The following is a 13,471-nucleotide window of genomic DNA, read 5'->3' as shown; positions in this document are numbered from 1 at the left end:
TAGCTTGAGTGATGGCAAACCACATAGGCAACAGAAAACGCCTCACCTGACATCAGGTGATTGATAGGGAGGCAGCCGTATCTACCTGTTAAGATGGCCTGAAGAGATTGGTGGAACCTAAGCATCCGGGTCTCTAGCAAAAAATAACTCCCCAGCTCAGCACTATAGATTTCTTTACTCTCTGCTGCAATATCTGAGCAGCATAGAGACTTTTGGAGGGTGAGACTTTAATCTGGCAATCCAACCCCTACCCCTGGCAACACACCAGTGTAATATGGACAGCCAAAAGAGAATGCAGAAACTACTTGGATTTCCCCTTTCCATCACATGTTTTTATCATATTTACACAGCAGATGATATATTATTTCTATGAAACTCTTTACAGTCTTTTCAAATAAGAAAGACAGTCAGGCAGACAGGAGATGAATTTGGGAACTACTTTAATGCTTGTTAATTTTATTCTCTAGGCTGTCCACCTCATTGAAGAAATGGACTTGGATGGTAACGGAAGGCTGGCAGAGGCAGAGATTCTTGAGAATCCAGATCTGTTTCTCAACAGTGAAGCCACAGATTATGGCAGGCAGCTGCATGATGAAAGATTTTACCATGAAGAACTCTAGTTTCCAAGAGACTCTATTCTTTGTTCCAGAGTTGGATTTTTTTTGTGTGTGTGTTCAGCTTTGAAGACAGCAACACAGTAATATACTGGTGTCTGCAGCAGTTTCTGCATCCCTGGGTTTCTTTGTACATTGCCTTCGATGTTTTAGCCTCCATAATTTTGGTTCTACAAACCTATTGTACTTTTAAAGGGAGCAGAAGCCTTCTCCAGCATTTCATGTTTTAGTCCTGCTTTTTGAAACATACTTGAAAAAATGCAAAGATGTGACTATGTGATAGGATAGAGAATACCACTAGTTGGTGTTAGATTTTGGGAAAGAGGAAAAACTATTACGGTGTTTGTTTCATCTTTGTAAGAATCTTTCTGTATGAATATCCAGAAGGACTAAAGCCTTACATATTTGTAAGGTTTCTGTGTATATTAACTTCTGTAGATGGTGTTTATAATCTGAGAATCTTATTTTTGCAGCTAGATAGCAATTATTTTTACTGTAATGATAATCGCTTTAGAAAGTGTATTGTATTTAAGTAAGAAACAAACTTTAAACACTAAAGATTAAAAACTCAAAATGTCCTCATTTTTTCTTGTCATTCTTGCTATGACTCCCTTAACTAGGGCTAAATTAATACATTAGACCCACTATTCTCCCAAAAGCACACAACGTGGTTTACATGAAATAAATATAATGCAGGGATGCAGATACAAGCTTTAAAAGCCAACATTGGTTTGAAACAGCAAATCAAAATTCTTTAAAGCCCTGTTAACTACATGCCTCTGAAAGCCATGTTTTCTCCAGCCGCTTAAAAGAAAGTGGCAAAGGGACCAGGTGAGTCTCTTAGGAGCCTGTTCCATGTCCACAGTATCACACTTCACTGTTGCTATGTATTCCTTGTCATTTGTTAGGATCCTAAATGCTTAACTTGAAAGTATATTTGTATCAAGCCAGGATTGCATTTCCCAGTGATTTATGCTAGATGTATGTGCATTTTAGAAACTCTGCCTGCTAAATACCAGGCAGGTGCAATACCTGTCTTTCCAACACCTATTTAAGATCTTCCCTTTTCCATCAAGCCTTTTAAGTGGCAATTTTTATCCCAGTTTGTATGTATGTGTACTGGATTTGAAATTGTTTTTATTGTTAAAATCGCTTTGGATTGCTCTGTAGGAAACAATAAATGAAATAAATAAGTTCAAAAAGAAAACATGAATCAACATGGAAATGCTGTGGAAGTCTGGTGGGCACCAGTCACAAAATGGCTGCCGTGGGGGACATGGCATAACACAACAACATCAGGCTTGCCCTGGGAAGGAAGCTCTGTCCTTCTGGTCCTGATTGTGGAGATACTGATTCTGTTGCTGTACAGGAAAGAGTGTACTCTTATGCACCTAAAGACCACAGACACGCATGTCTTTCTCACCCGTACATTTATCTCTGCCCAAGAGCACAGACCAGGCAGGCAGATGTGTTTTCTCTCTCGCCCAACCACCCGCACCCTCTCACCCACTAGAAGTCTGCACTAATTCCTTACCCAAATTTGCCTTGTATCTCAGGATATAAAAACTTTAGAAACTTAACTTTTTCCCAGTGGAATCTGGAGATTATGGTTGTTACTGAGGGCATCAGATAAGGTCTCGGTGGTCTCCGACTGGTAGGGAAGAGAAAATACATACAGTACAGATCCAAGTACTTAGAGAGCTGTTGAAAGAAATATATAACAAATAACCCTCAAAGCGCTAATGGTGCAGTCATGCACCCTGGCATGGAAGTAAGGTCCGTTAAGTAACTGGAATGACTGCGGAGTATATAGGTTTGTGTTGTAAAAGAGCTTTGCTTCTGCAGTGAGAATTAGAGCTGAGCACTTCAATCTTTGGCCAGCCTGAAGGGGAAGGGAGTGGAAGAGAGGAGGGCTCAAAAACCAGCGCTAGAATATGGGGCAGGGGACAGGCTGTTCAGGGTTATGGTGGGAAGAAGACCGTAGTAGAGAAGAAGGCATCAGCTTGTTTTTTCTTGTCTCAACTGTTGGAAACTTCAGAAAACACCAAAGACAAATTTAGCATTTTAGAGTAAATGTGAAAACACTTGTAGTAAATAGATTTGTGGTATAAAACCTCACAAACAGTTTACTAAATCTTTCACCCTCCTCTACATAGAGGACACATGCTGATGAGTTACCTCTGGTATGTGAGTCATATGCAACTACTTTCTACTCAGAGGGTGTCCATTGCAATTACCTAAGTTGCACATTCATCTCTGTCTACTGTGAGCATGGCTACCTTTCGATTTAATCCTCTATGCCAAGTGTGAGGAACATTTGGCCCTCCAGATGTGGCTCAACTACAACTCCCATCCTCCCTGGCTATTTGCCATGCTTGCTTGGGTTGATTGGAGTTGTAGTTCAGCAACATCTGGAGGAGCAATGATTACTGGCTACTACTTTATATGACTGGCTTTATTTTGGCTGGCTCAGTTTAGTGTGGCAAAGGGTCTTCTGCAGAGGAAATCCAACCTTAGAAGTCTGGTTCTCCAGAGTCCAAGCAGGCCCAGCACAATTCTGGTGAATTAGACCTGCAACTTCCCTTTATACTGGTACAGCGGTGCTGGGCATAGGGGGCGCAGGGGGCTTTAGCCCCCTCAATAGTTTGAGGCAGAGGGCCCAGCACCCCCCAATATTCAGGGAGCCGACATCCCCAGCCACCACCAGGCGCCCTCTGTGTACCCCTGCCCCTGCCTGGGACTCCAGGAGCTGGGAGGGGGCTGGGACGAGTGGAGCTGTGGCTGGGTGTGAAGAAGATGCTTCAGCAGCTCACTTGCATCCCGGAGCCAGGCTCTGGTGGGAGCCTGTTGTGGGGTGCCTAGTCACACCCCCTCCAGAAGATGCACCCGGGGGCCCCCATGCTACGCCACTGGTCCCGGCGGCCAGTCCCATTCCCCAGTCTAGCTGCTGCAGGCTCTTCCTACCTTATTGCCTTCACTTAGCTGCCATCCTGCACTGACTTAAAAAGCCCAGGGAACAGCAAAGCAGGTGTGGTCTCTTTGGGGAGCCAGCCTATTTGCATGGTCATGGTAAGCACCTGTGAATGTGGCCTGCTTCTAGGCTAGAGTGAGAGAAGGGCGCAGCAAGAGGATCCTCAGCAGAGAGTTCTGGTGCTCAGCCTGGGCTCTCCGCAGGTACCCAGCCACCTCTGCGGTGGAAGACTCACGGAAAGGAGAAGGGAGTGAATGTGGACAGGGTGGCAGCAGAGGCAGCAGCTGCTGTTTTATGTGGATTAGCAAATTCTGCTTGCTCCATTTTGTTACAGCTGTAAGGTGGGAAGAAACAGCCCAGTTCCTTATTTCAGGAGCTGCCAGTAGATAAGACTTGCCGGCACTGCTGAATAGACTCATTGATTTCATTGGAGTGACACTGGAGGAAGTGGGTTTGCATGACTGGCTGCTAGAGGAATAAGCTCTCCTCTCTTAACAGCCTCCACCCCTCCATCTGCAGGTGAAGCGACAGGCCTTTCGGGCTGGTCTGGAATAGAAAAATATTTGCTACGCCCTAGACCAGCCTTTGCCACTGTCCTCCAGATATTCTGGACTAGGACTCCCATCAGCTGTAGCATCACAGGAACTGCGTTCCAGAACATCTCTGGCGGGTGCAAGGTTGGCAGAGGTTCCCCCAGACCAAAGCAGCCCCGACACCCCCCCCCCGGGCTTTTCCTACTTAGGGAATGGGATGGACAATAGGACAGAGTGAGATTAGAAGAATATACAGTGGTACCTCGGGTTACAGACGCTTCAGGTTACAGACTCCGCTAACCCAGAAATAGTACCTCGGGTTAAGAACTTTGCTTCAGGATGAGAACAGAAATTGTGCTCTGGCGGCTGCGGGAAGCCCCATTAGCTAAAGTGGTGCTTCAGGGTAAGAACAGTTTCAGGTTAAGAATGGACCTCCGGAACGAATTAAGTACTTAACCCGAGGTACCACTGCATATTCACAGATGAGACTGGCTTCTTGAAGCAGCATCTCTCCCTGCATGGCACAACTTTTCCTGCTGCTTCTCCCACTGCAATTGGCACAAGCAATTGGGAGAATGGGATGTGCTGTGGAAAAGGAGGGTGGTCAGACTTCAAGCTTGTGGAATCGACTTTGTTTTCACTCAAAATCACAAGGCCCACAAATTGGAGTCAGGGTGCAAAGTAGTGGTGTGGAGGCAATTCCTTATTGTCCCCCATGACTGATACTCAGTTCATGCCAGGGTAGTCAATGCAGTGCACTCCAGATACTGTTAGATTAGAACAGGCACTTTGTAAGAAAATTCTCCTCCCCCTAACCCAGGCTTCCTCAACCTCGGCCCTCGAGCTGTTTTGGGACTACAACTCCCATCATCCCTAGCTAACAGGACCAGTGGTCAGGATGATGGAAGTTGTAGTCCCAAAACATCTGGAGGGCCGAGTTTGCCTATGCCAGGATTAGAATTCTACCCCCGCCCCCAACCATTGGGTTTTGCTGACTGAGGCTGATAGAAATTATGGTCCAGCCACCTCCGGAGGGCACCCCTGAGTCAATCCAGCCTCCACTAGTGAAACTGAGCACTTCGATTTAGAGCAATTTATATGCATATAATGTGCTTACAAATGGGAAGCTGGTCTTGTTAAAGTTCATGAGAGGCAGGGAATAATACAACTGATGAGGCAGGTTTATGTTCTGCTTGGAGTCTTCCCCCCAGTCTTGGGCTGGCTCTAAGTGCCACGTAGTGCACAGAGATTTCTGGCATCTGTGATAGTGCTGGGGGCTCAGCAGTCACTGTGGTGCGCATCCTCACCCCTGCTCAGTGAGGGATTCTGGGGTGCAACTTGCAGAGCATGTGATGCCCCCACTTCTAGTCCCTCTGAAGCACAGGCGTTGTGTCCAGCTGGTCCTTCTCTCCAGCATAACCCAGGCACCGCAAAATGAGTTTTCAGCTCAAAACCGTAACATGGAGCAGGGCCAAAACTAGGATGAAGCATGCGGAGCATCCCTTATTGCCTGCTTGCATTTTTGCCAAAAATTGTGCTCCTTTCTGTTCTCCTCAATTGGATAAGGCTTCCATTTTCTAAAGGAAGCCTCCTTGCATCTGATAGCATTTTTACTCTGCTCATTAACCATGCAGGCATCCTCATGGACTGAGCAGTACCTTTCTTGATCTACAGTATACATTAAAATAAATATTTAAATAATATATTCTTGTTGTTTGTCATGGTATTACAACTGTTGTTAATTTTTTACATTGCAAAATGCAGGCTTGGCTTAGGGGCATGTTTCATGTTGTTTGTCCCAGAGGCAAAGATCTCTAGTTCTGGCCCTGATTCTCTGATGGAAGCCACTATAGCGATTTTGACACATGCAGGCACTTCTGGCTTTTCAGAGCATCTGATTTTGTTCCTGCTTAAGCTGTTCTGGTTTCTAGTGCATTTCTGAGCCCAGTTCAGAGCACTGGTTGTTATATTGAAAGCTCATCATTAACTACTTCAAGAGCTGCTTCTTAATGGGCATGTATTTTGTACATTGAATTACATTTCCCTTTTAAGATACTTTGGAAGTTTCTTTGTTCTACTGAGCATCTAACTCTCTTCTGCTCTTTGTTTCCAGCTTAGCAACAGTGAAAATGTTTGCCATTTTGTTTGAAGAAAGTGCTCGCCAGCTAAATAGCCGGGCAAAAAGCAACCTCTGCTACGTTTTATCTGCAAATGGCAAAACAGAGGAAATGATGGTTCTCAGGTCCGTCTGCAAACAGCGACTGAAATGTCACATTTTAAAACTTCTTGCCCAGTGATATTGATGGGAGAAGACTCTCTATTAGTATTCCAGGGACGTTCCTTGTGCGCTACCACTTCATTCATATTCACAGCTGCAATGAATGAACACAGCACATCCAAAAGCTACATATTGATCCAAATAGGCTAAGCTGAAGCAAGTGCCATCTACCCATTTCCTTAATTTTTATGAGAATTGGAAAATACTTCTGTTATTGCAGCAATTGCTGAGCCTGCAGTGTCACAGGTCTGCTTCCTGTGGGTATGATTTGAGCCCAGCACAAACGATTACCAAAAACGCACGCAAACTGCCTTGCATCAAGAAATGCAGCCTCCGTGGTCAACAGAATGGGCCTGCTCTCAGTTTTCTTCCCAGAGTTTGTAGCTTTGTCCATTGATCAGACAACACTTTGGCTTTCTGGGGTGTAGCTAATCTTGTCACTAACCCCCCCCCCAAAAAAAAAACCCTGCCTCATTTGCACACAGATGATAGGGTGTTTTTTTGCTTCCTCATTTCAATACTCACCATTTGCCAGAACTGAAGTGAGGTTGATAGCAGAGCATAGGGGTGGGGCAAGAGGAGGGAAAGAGGAAGGGGAGACCTGTGAGGTTTGGGGTGTGCTTTCTCCTTCAGAGTAGCAAGTCATTTCACACTCAGCTTCCTTAAACCGCCCAGAGCTGTTTTGCAAGCTGCAAAAGAGAGCATTCCTCTTTCGGCTTCCGTGTGCTTGGCAGCCAGAGCCAACTGGGTTCCTCTCCGTCAAACTTTTGGTGCTGTGGGGAAGCCTGTCCCAAGGCGACCTTTCCAGCAGCTCCTCATGACACACCTGCAGTTCAAAGACGCCTTCTGGGTAAGTGCCAACATCTTGATTTTCACCTTCATGGAGATAAAGAGGCAACACTGGCTGGCTGCCTGGTCTGAATTGACCTGGTGCCGCACTGTCACAATTTTGCCTGCAAGTTTGGCTCAGTACATTAGGAAAGTTTTCGGGGCACATTTGCAAACTGGTTACCACAGGAAACTGCGGAAGGGGCCTCTTTAGGACACCTGAATCCTCACAGTCAAAAGGTAAGGGACTTCTAGGGTCCACTTGTACTATAGTTAAAAGAATCACTTATTTCAAACTTTTAATTGCTAAAAAAGAGAGAAGGAAATGAACTCCTAAATGTTTAATTTTTTAAAAAATTTGAACGACTAACTTCTTTCTTGGGGATGCTGGCAGAACATGGGTCTAATGTTCATTGCTGTCGACAGCTCATGTTTCTATTCTTATGTGGTGCTTTTTGTGTTAGATATACAACTTTGCTAGTGCCGCTTTTATTTGGGTGGAGGGGATGCTCATGGCACCACACAGAGAGTGTCTTATGCAAAACCTGAATGTTATTATGCAAAGGTTGCCCCACCCTGGTGCTCAGGTGTCACCCTTGAATATCTTGACCTTTCCCAGTTGGTGGGGGTTGTTTCTAAAAATAAGGGCATGAAGAGCCCTCCTCCGTCAGACCAAAGGTCCATCGGATGCAGCCCCCTGTGATGTCGTGGTCCAGCCAGATGCCTTAGGAAACCAGCAAATGCGTCATGGAGGAAACAGCCCTCTGCTCCTCTTGCTCGCCAGTACTGACATTCAGTGATATACTGCCTCTGAATCTGGAGGGTAAATCCCGCCCATGGTTCCTCAAGCTTGTATCCCCAGATGTTGGACTACAGCTCCTATTATCCATAACCATTTGGCTAAGCTGGCTGGGGATGATGGGAGCTGTAGTCTGAGAACGTCTGGAGACCCAAGTTTGAGGAGCACTGATCTATCTAACATGATGAATGGCCTCTTGTTTCTGGATGTAGGGGGCTTCAGGCTGTGTTTCTGCTCCACCTTGCCTATGCATTGGCCATCACACTCTGCTATCACAGGAGAAGACTTTTGGTTTGTGGGTGTCCCAGAAGCAGGGACATTTTTCAGAATTTGCCTTCCAGGCTATCATGTCCAGTTAGGAGCTACAGGTCATGGTGTGTGGACGTACCCTGGCAACTTCCTCACCACAGGGCTGCCCCAATACATGTTGTTGTGTCAGAACAGCAAATGGAAAGGCCTTGCTGCCCCGAGAGCACATAGGGTCCCAAGTGTGGTTATGTCGGGAAATCTCACAAGAACTTCTTTCTGCAGCCATGTCTTAAACCTCTTCTCAAACTTTTGTTCTCTATGGGCCTAACTATATGTGCTTCTCATTGCATCTCTTGCAGCCGCATCTTCATTGCAGTGGGGAAGGTGTGGCTTTTATCAGGACGGCAGTATGCAGGAAAGGGGGCTTTACCCCGTCTCTGCTGAGCAGGTGCAAGATTCCAGGGGTCTTGGCACGTCACCAGGGTTTGTGTTCCTATGGATTAAGGCACAGTGGAGACGGCAGTGTCTTTTAGAAAAATGGTTTATTGACACATATTTACACCTGAGTTTAGGTGCAGGGGGTGCAGAGCATTACACCCCAAGAGTGTCTCTTGTTGCTCCCCTCGTAGATGCAGCCTGCTTGGGCCCAGAGCAGTAAACAGCCAGGCTCCCTGGTCTCTGCATGCAGCCTTTCCCAGCCAGCCCTGCAGGGAATTCTCCTCCTGTCCCTTTTATTCCTACGGTGACATCATGCCTCCCAGCAACCTCCCCCCTCCCAGCTTATATCATTGGACACTGAAATTCTAACCTTGACCTTCGTCTCTGATCATCTTCCTCTCATGGGAGGAGGGTCTCACAAAACCACAAAAGTTATTTGTTTGTGGACCTCTGGGGAGGAAAGATGGTGGACTGGTCATCAACTGCTTACACTCCTGTCGGCAGAGATGAAATGTATTGATTAAGAAACCAAGGTATACTAAAACTCCCTTTTGAGATGAGGGAGTTCAGGGATAAACCTCACATGTCTTCAGAAGGAGACATTCATCATGCCAGAGACAGAAGTTTTCAGGGGTGGAGGAACATCTCAAGGAAGGAACATTCACCAATCCCATGCACCACACAATGGCTGTTAAATTAGGGCGTCAAGTCAGCAAACCTCATTCTTTTAACTATTTCTGAGACTAGAAGTGGGACGCTGGTGGCGCTGTGGTCTAAACCACTGAGCTTCTTGGGCTTGCCGATCAGAAGGTTGGCGGTTCGAATCCCCGCAACGGGGTGAGCTCCTGTTGCTCAATCCCAGCTCCTGCCAACCTAGCAGTTCGAAAACACATCAAAGTGCAAGCAGATAAATAGGTACCGCTCTGGCGGGAAGGTAAACGGCGTTTCCATGCACTGCTCTGGTTCGCCAGAAGCGGCTTAGTCAGGCTGGCCACATGATCCGGAAGCTGTACGCCGGCTCCCTCGGCCAATAAAGCGAGATGAGCGCTGAAACCCCAGTCGTTCGTGACTGGACCTAACAGTCAGGGGTCTCTTTACCTTTAAGACTAGAAGTAAATACTAATTGGATTTTCTATCTGTCAGTTAATTAGCACCAAAGAACAGGTGGGCTGCTGGGGGCTGAAAAAAACACTGGTTAACAGGCTAGAAAATAAACCAAAAGGTTTAAATTAATTACTGGCGACTTTGAAAGAATACAACTATTCTTTGAGAGAATAGTTGCCCGAGACCATCGGGCACGGCACTGACATCAAACAGGGCATTTACTGAACCTGCCCCGCCTTCCTCTGCCCATCCCCCGATGTCACCTGGTTGTTCAGGTTGGCAGATTCAGAGATCATTCGAGCAGACTTGAGCTGGCGCATGATGCTACAAGAACTTCATCTGCTACAAGAACCTTTCCCCCCCTTTCCCCCTCCCCCTTCCTTTGCCATTTGTTTTAGTCCTTTGTTTCATGATAATATTTAAGTTTTTGCTTGCTTACTGTGAGATACTTGATTGTTGTTCTCCTGTTATTTAGGTGTTTTTTCTTCCTTTATGTACGTTATATGGTAGTTTGTTTAGCTGTGGAATGTTTGGGGGGTTATTTTTTAATTTTATTAATTGGTTTGTCTAATATTATAAAAGTAGGCTAATAAAGAACATAATAGTTTCATATAATCAGAGAGGTAGCTGAGGTTAGCAGGCTTGTTCTACTCGACTAATTAGAATTATCGAGTTGTTGATACTATAAGTAGAACAACTAGGCTAGGAAAGAATAACACCAATTGCCATCAATGGAGGCTAGTATGAGGCTTGGGACTGCTACCGTGGAGGGGCGAGGGAGGTATGGTGGTGGGGGCAGATGTTATCGGCGAAGGGGACCGAGATACGGATATGCTCGTACCCCTTCCAATCTGCGCCCCATCCCGAGGGACGAGGGTGCTGTCCAATGCCAGGTCTATAGGCAACAAAACCGCCGCCCTGCGAGATTTCTTTACCTCGCAGGGGGTCAACCTGGCTTGTGTGACGGAGATCTGGGTGTGCGAAGGGGAAACAGTTACCTTACGAGAGATGGCGCCCCTGGGTTTCTCTGTCCTCCACCAGTCGCGGACTGTGGGCCGGGGGGGGGGGAGGGGTGGCATTATTAATCTGGGAAGATTGTTCTTTCAGGGCTCTACCGTCGCCATCGATCCCCGGCATTGAATGTGTTGGTCTAGTGTGGGGCTCCGAAGTGAGCTTGGCTGTCTGGCTGGTGTACCGGCCACCTAGCGCACCAGCAGCCACCCTGTCAGGCCTGCTGGAGGCGGTGGCCGGCTGGGCCTTGGAGTTCCCTAACCTATTGGTATTGGGGGACTTCAACATCCATGCTGATGCCACTTTCTCTGCACAGGCTCTGGACCTGGTGTCTTCCCTGGCGACACGAGGGCTCTCCCAGTTTGTTTCGGGCCCCACACATCAAGCAGGCCACACGCTGGATTTGATCTTTGGCGTAGGTATAGATGTGATCATGTCTCCTTCGATGAAGGTGTCATGGTCTGATCACTATGCTCTGAAAGCCAGGATTGACTTTCCACCCCCACCCTGCTTAGGTGGCGAGCCGATTTGGGCAGAGGCTGATGGACCCTGATAGATTCCATCAAGCCTTGCGGGACCTTGGTCCCCCTGGCGACTCATTGACTGAGCTTGTTGAGGGCTGGAATACCCAGCTCCTGGCAGCCATCGATGAGATCACACCTAAGCACCCTCTGTGACCCCGCAGAAACCGGGCTCGCTGGTTTACTGAGGAGCTCTGAAAAATGAAGCTGGACCTCAGATGGCTAGAGCAAGTATGGCAGGGTGCCTGCGACGGAGCCTCAAGAACATCTTCTAGGGTTTTTATGAAAACCTACGAGATGGCAGTGAAGGCCGCTAAGAAGTCTTACTTCTCGGCCTCCATTGCATCCGCTATCTCTCCTGGTGCAATTACTTAGTATAATTAGGTCTATAACAGTCCCTGGAGGGACAGCCAAATTTAAATAACAATTTGACACACAGCTGTGAGGCATTTGCAAGCTTTTTTGCGGAGAAGGTCCTGTTGCTCCGCCGTGACATCCCTGCCAATTCGGATACAATAACGAAACTGGAGGCCCCTCGACTGTCCTCGGGTCCAGTATTCGACCACTTTGACTGGATATCCCCAGCCGATGTGGACAGATTCCTCCGAGCTGGAAAGCCCACCACCAGTCCTTTTGACTCGTGCCTGTCCTGGCTAATTAGAGCGTGTCCAGACGAGGTGCGGGCCCCCCTGGGGGATATCATCAATTTGTCCCTTGGCACCAGGACATTCCCAGGGGAATTGAAGGAGGCAGTGGTGTGCCCGCTCTTAAAGAAAGCATCATTAGATCCTTTAGATCTATCCAATTACCGCCCGGTTTCGAATCTTCCGTTTCTGGGTAAGGTGATTGAGAGAGCGGTTGCTGAACAGCTTGGTGGGTTTATGGATGAAACATCGGCCCTGGATCTATTCCAATTCGGCTTCCGCGCTGGTCATGGGACTGAGACGGCTCTGGTTGCCCTAACAGATGATCTCCGCAGGCAGCTGGATCGAGGCGGGTCAGGCTGCTGATTCTTCTAGACCTGTCAGCAGCCTTCGACATGGTCGATCACAAACTCCTGGACCACCACCTTGCCGACGTGGGGATCCAGGGCACAGTCCTTCAATGGCTGCGCTCGTTTCTCTCTGGTCGGGGACAGAGGGTGGCGTTTGGGGGTGGGGAATTGTCATCGCGCCACTCCTTGGTGTGTGGAGTGCCCCAGGGTGCGATACTCTCCCCGATGCTTTTTAACATCTTTATGCGCCCCCTCGCCCAGCTTGTCCGGAGTTTTGGGCTGGGCTGCCATCAGTATGCTGATGACACCCAACTCTATCTGTTGATGGATGGCCATCCTGACTCGGCCCCAGACACACTGATCAGATGTTTGGAAGCTGTGGCTGGATGGTTACGTGGGAGCCGGTTGAAGTTAAATCCTTCCAAGACAGAGGTCCTTTGGTTGGGTCGGGACGATATGGAATTGGGGGGGGGGGCAACTCCCATCTCTTGCAGGGGCACCGTCCGTTAAGAGTTTGGGTTTAATCTTTGACACCTCCCTTTCCATGGAGGTGCAGATTGCAGCTATAACATTTTTTCATCTCCGCCAAGCTAAGCAGTTGGCTCCTTATCTCTCTCGCCCTGACCTAGCCACTGTGATCCACGCGACGGTCACCTCCAGACTGGATTATAGTAACTTGCTCTACGTGGGGCTGCCCTTGAGACTGACCCAAAAACTCCAGCGGGTGCAGAATTCTGCAGTGAGATCACATTCACCCAGTGCTATACCAGCTGCACTGGCTCCCGGTGGAGTACAGGATCAGGTTTAAGGTGCTGGTTTTAACCTTTAAAGCCCTATACGGCCTAGAACCCTCATACCTACGGGACCGCCTCTCCTGGTATGCCCCACAGAGAAATTTATGGTCTGCAAATAAAAACATCCTGAAGATCCCAGGCCACAGAGATGTTAGGCTGGCCTCAACCAGAGCCAGGGCTTTTTCGGCTGTGGCTCTGATCTGGTGGAATGCTCTGTCACAAGAGACAAGGGTCCTGCAGGACTTTGCATCTTTCCACAGGGCCTGCAAGACAGAGCTGTTCCGCCAGGTCTTTGGTCAGGGCACAGCCTGACTCCCTCCTTTGGCAATCTTCACAG

General features: G+C 47.8%; 3 protein-coding genes across 5 annotated transcripts in view; 2 read left to right on the top strand and 1 right to left on the bottom strand.

The window, feature by feature from the left end:
- RCN2 (reticulocalbin 2) overlaps positions 1-13,471 on the top strand; it is a 1,080,843-nt gene that overhangs the window by 16,944 nt on the left and 1,050,428 nt on the right. Inside the window, exon 7 of one of the 3 annotated variants that reach the window (XM_083698451.1) lies at positions 468-1,821. The exons of 1 other annotated variant lie outside the window; for it this stretch is intronic. In XM_083698451.1, the coding sequence (XP_083554577.1) occupies positions 468-620 (153 nt within the window). In that variant the 3' untranslated portion in view covers positions 621-1,821. Of the gene's footprint in view, positions 1-385; positions 1,822-13,471 lie in introns of those variants that run through there. One more of the 3 variants, XM_083698452.1, reaches the window with a different exon arrangement.
- TSPAN3 (tetraspanin 3) overlaps positions 1-13,471 on the bottom strand; it is a 939,276-nt gene that overhangs the window by 852,129 nt on the left and 73,676 nt on the right. The gene's annotated exons all lie outside the window — the stretch shown is intronic.
- PSTPIP1 (proline-serine-threonine phosphatase interacting protein 1) overlaps positions 7,000-13,471 on the top strand; it is a 55,741-nt gene continuing 49,269 nt past the window's right edge. The window contains exon 1 of the mRNA XM_083698393.1: positions 7,000-7,246. Coding sequence (XP_083554519.1) covers positions 7,214-7,246 — 33 coding nt within the window. The 5' untranslated portion in view covers positions 7,000-7,213. The remainder of the gene's footprint in view (positions 7,247-13,471) is intronic.

Source organism: Podarcis gaigeae (genome assembly GCF_964106915.1).
Source record: "Podarcis gaigeae genome assembly, chromosome: 9".
Taxonomy (NCBI): domain Eukaryota; kingdom Metazoa; phylum Chordata; class Lepidosauria; order Squamata; family Lacertidae; genus Podarcis; species Podarcis gaigeae.
This window is presented reverse-complemented; position numbering and strand designations above follow the sequence as displayed.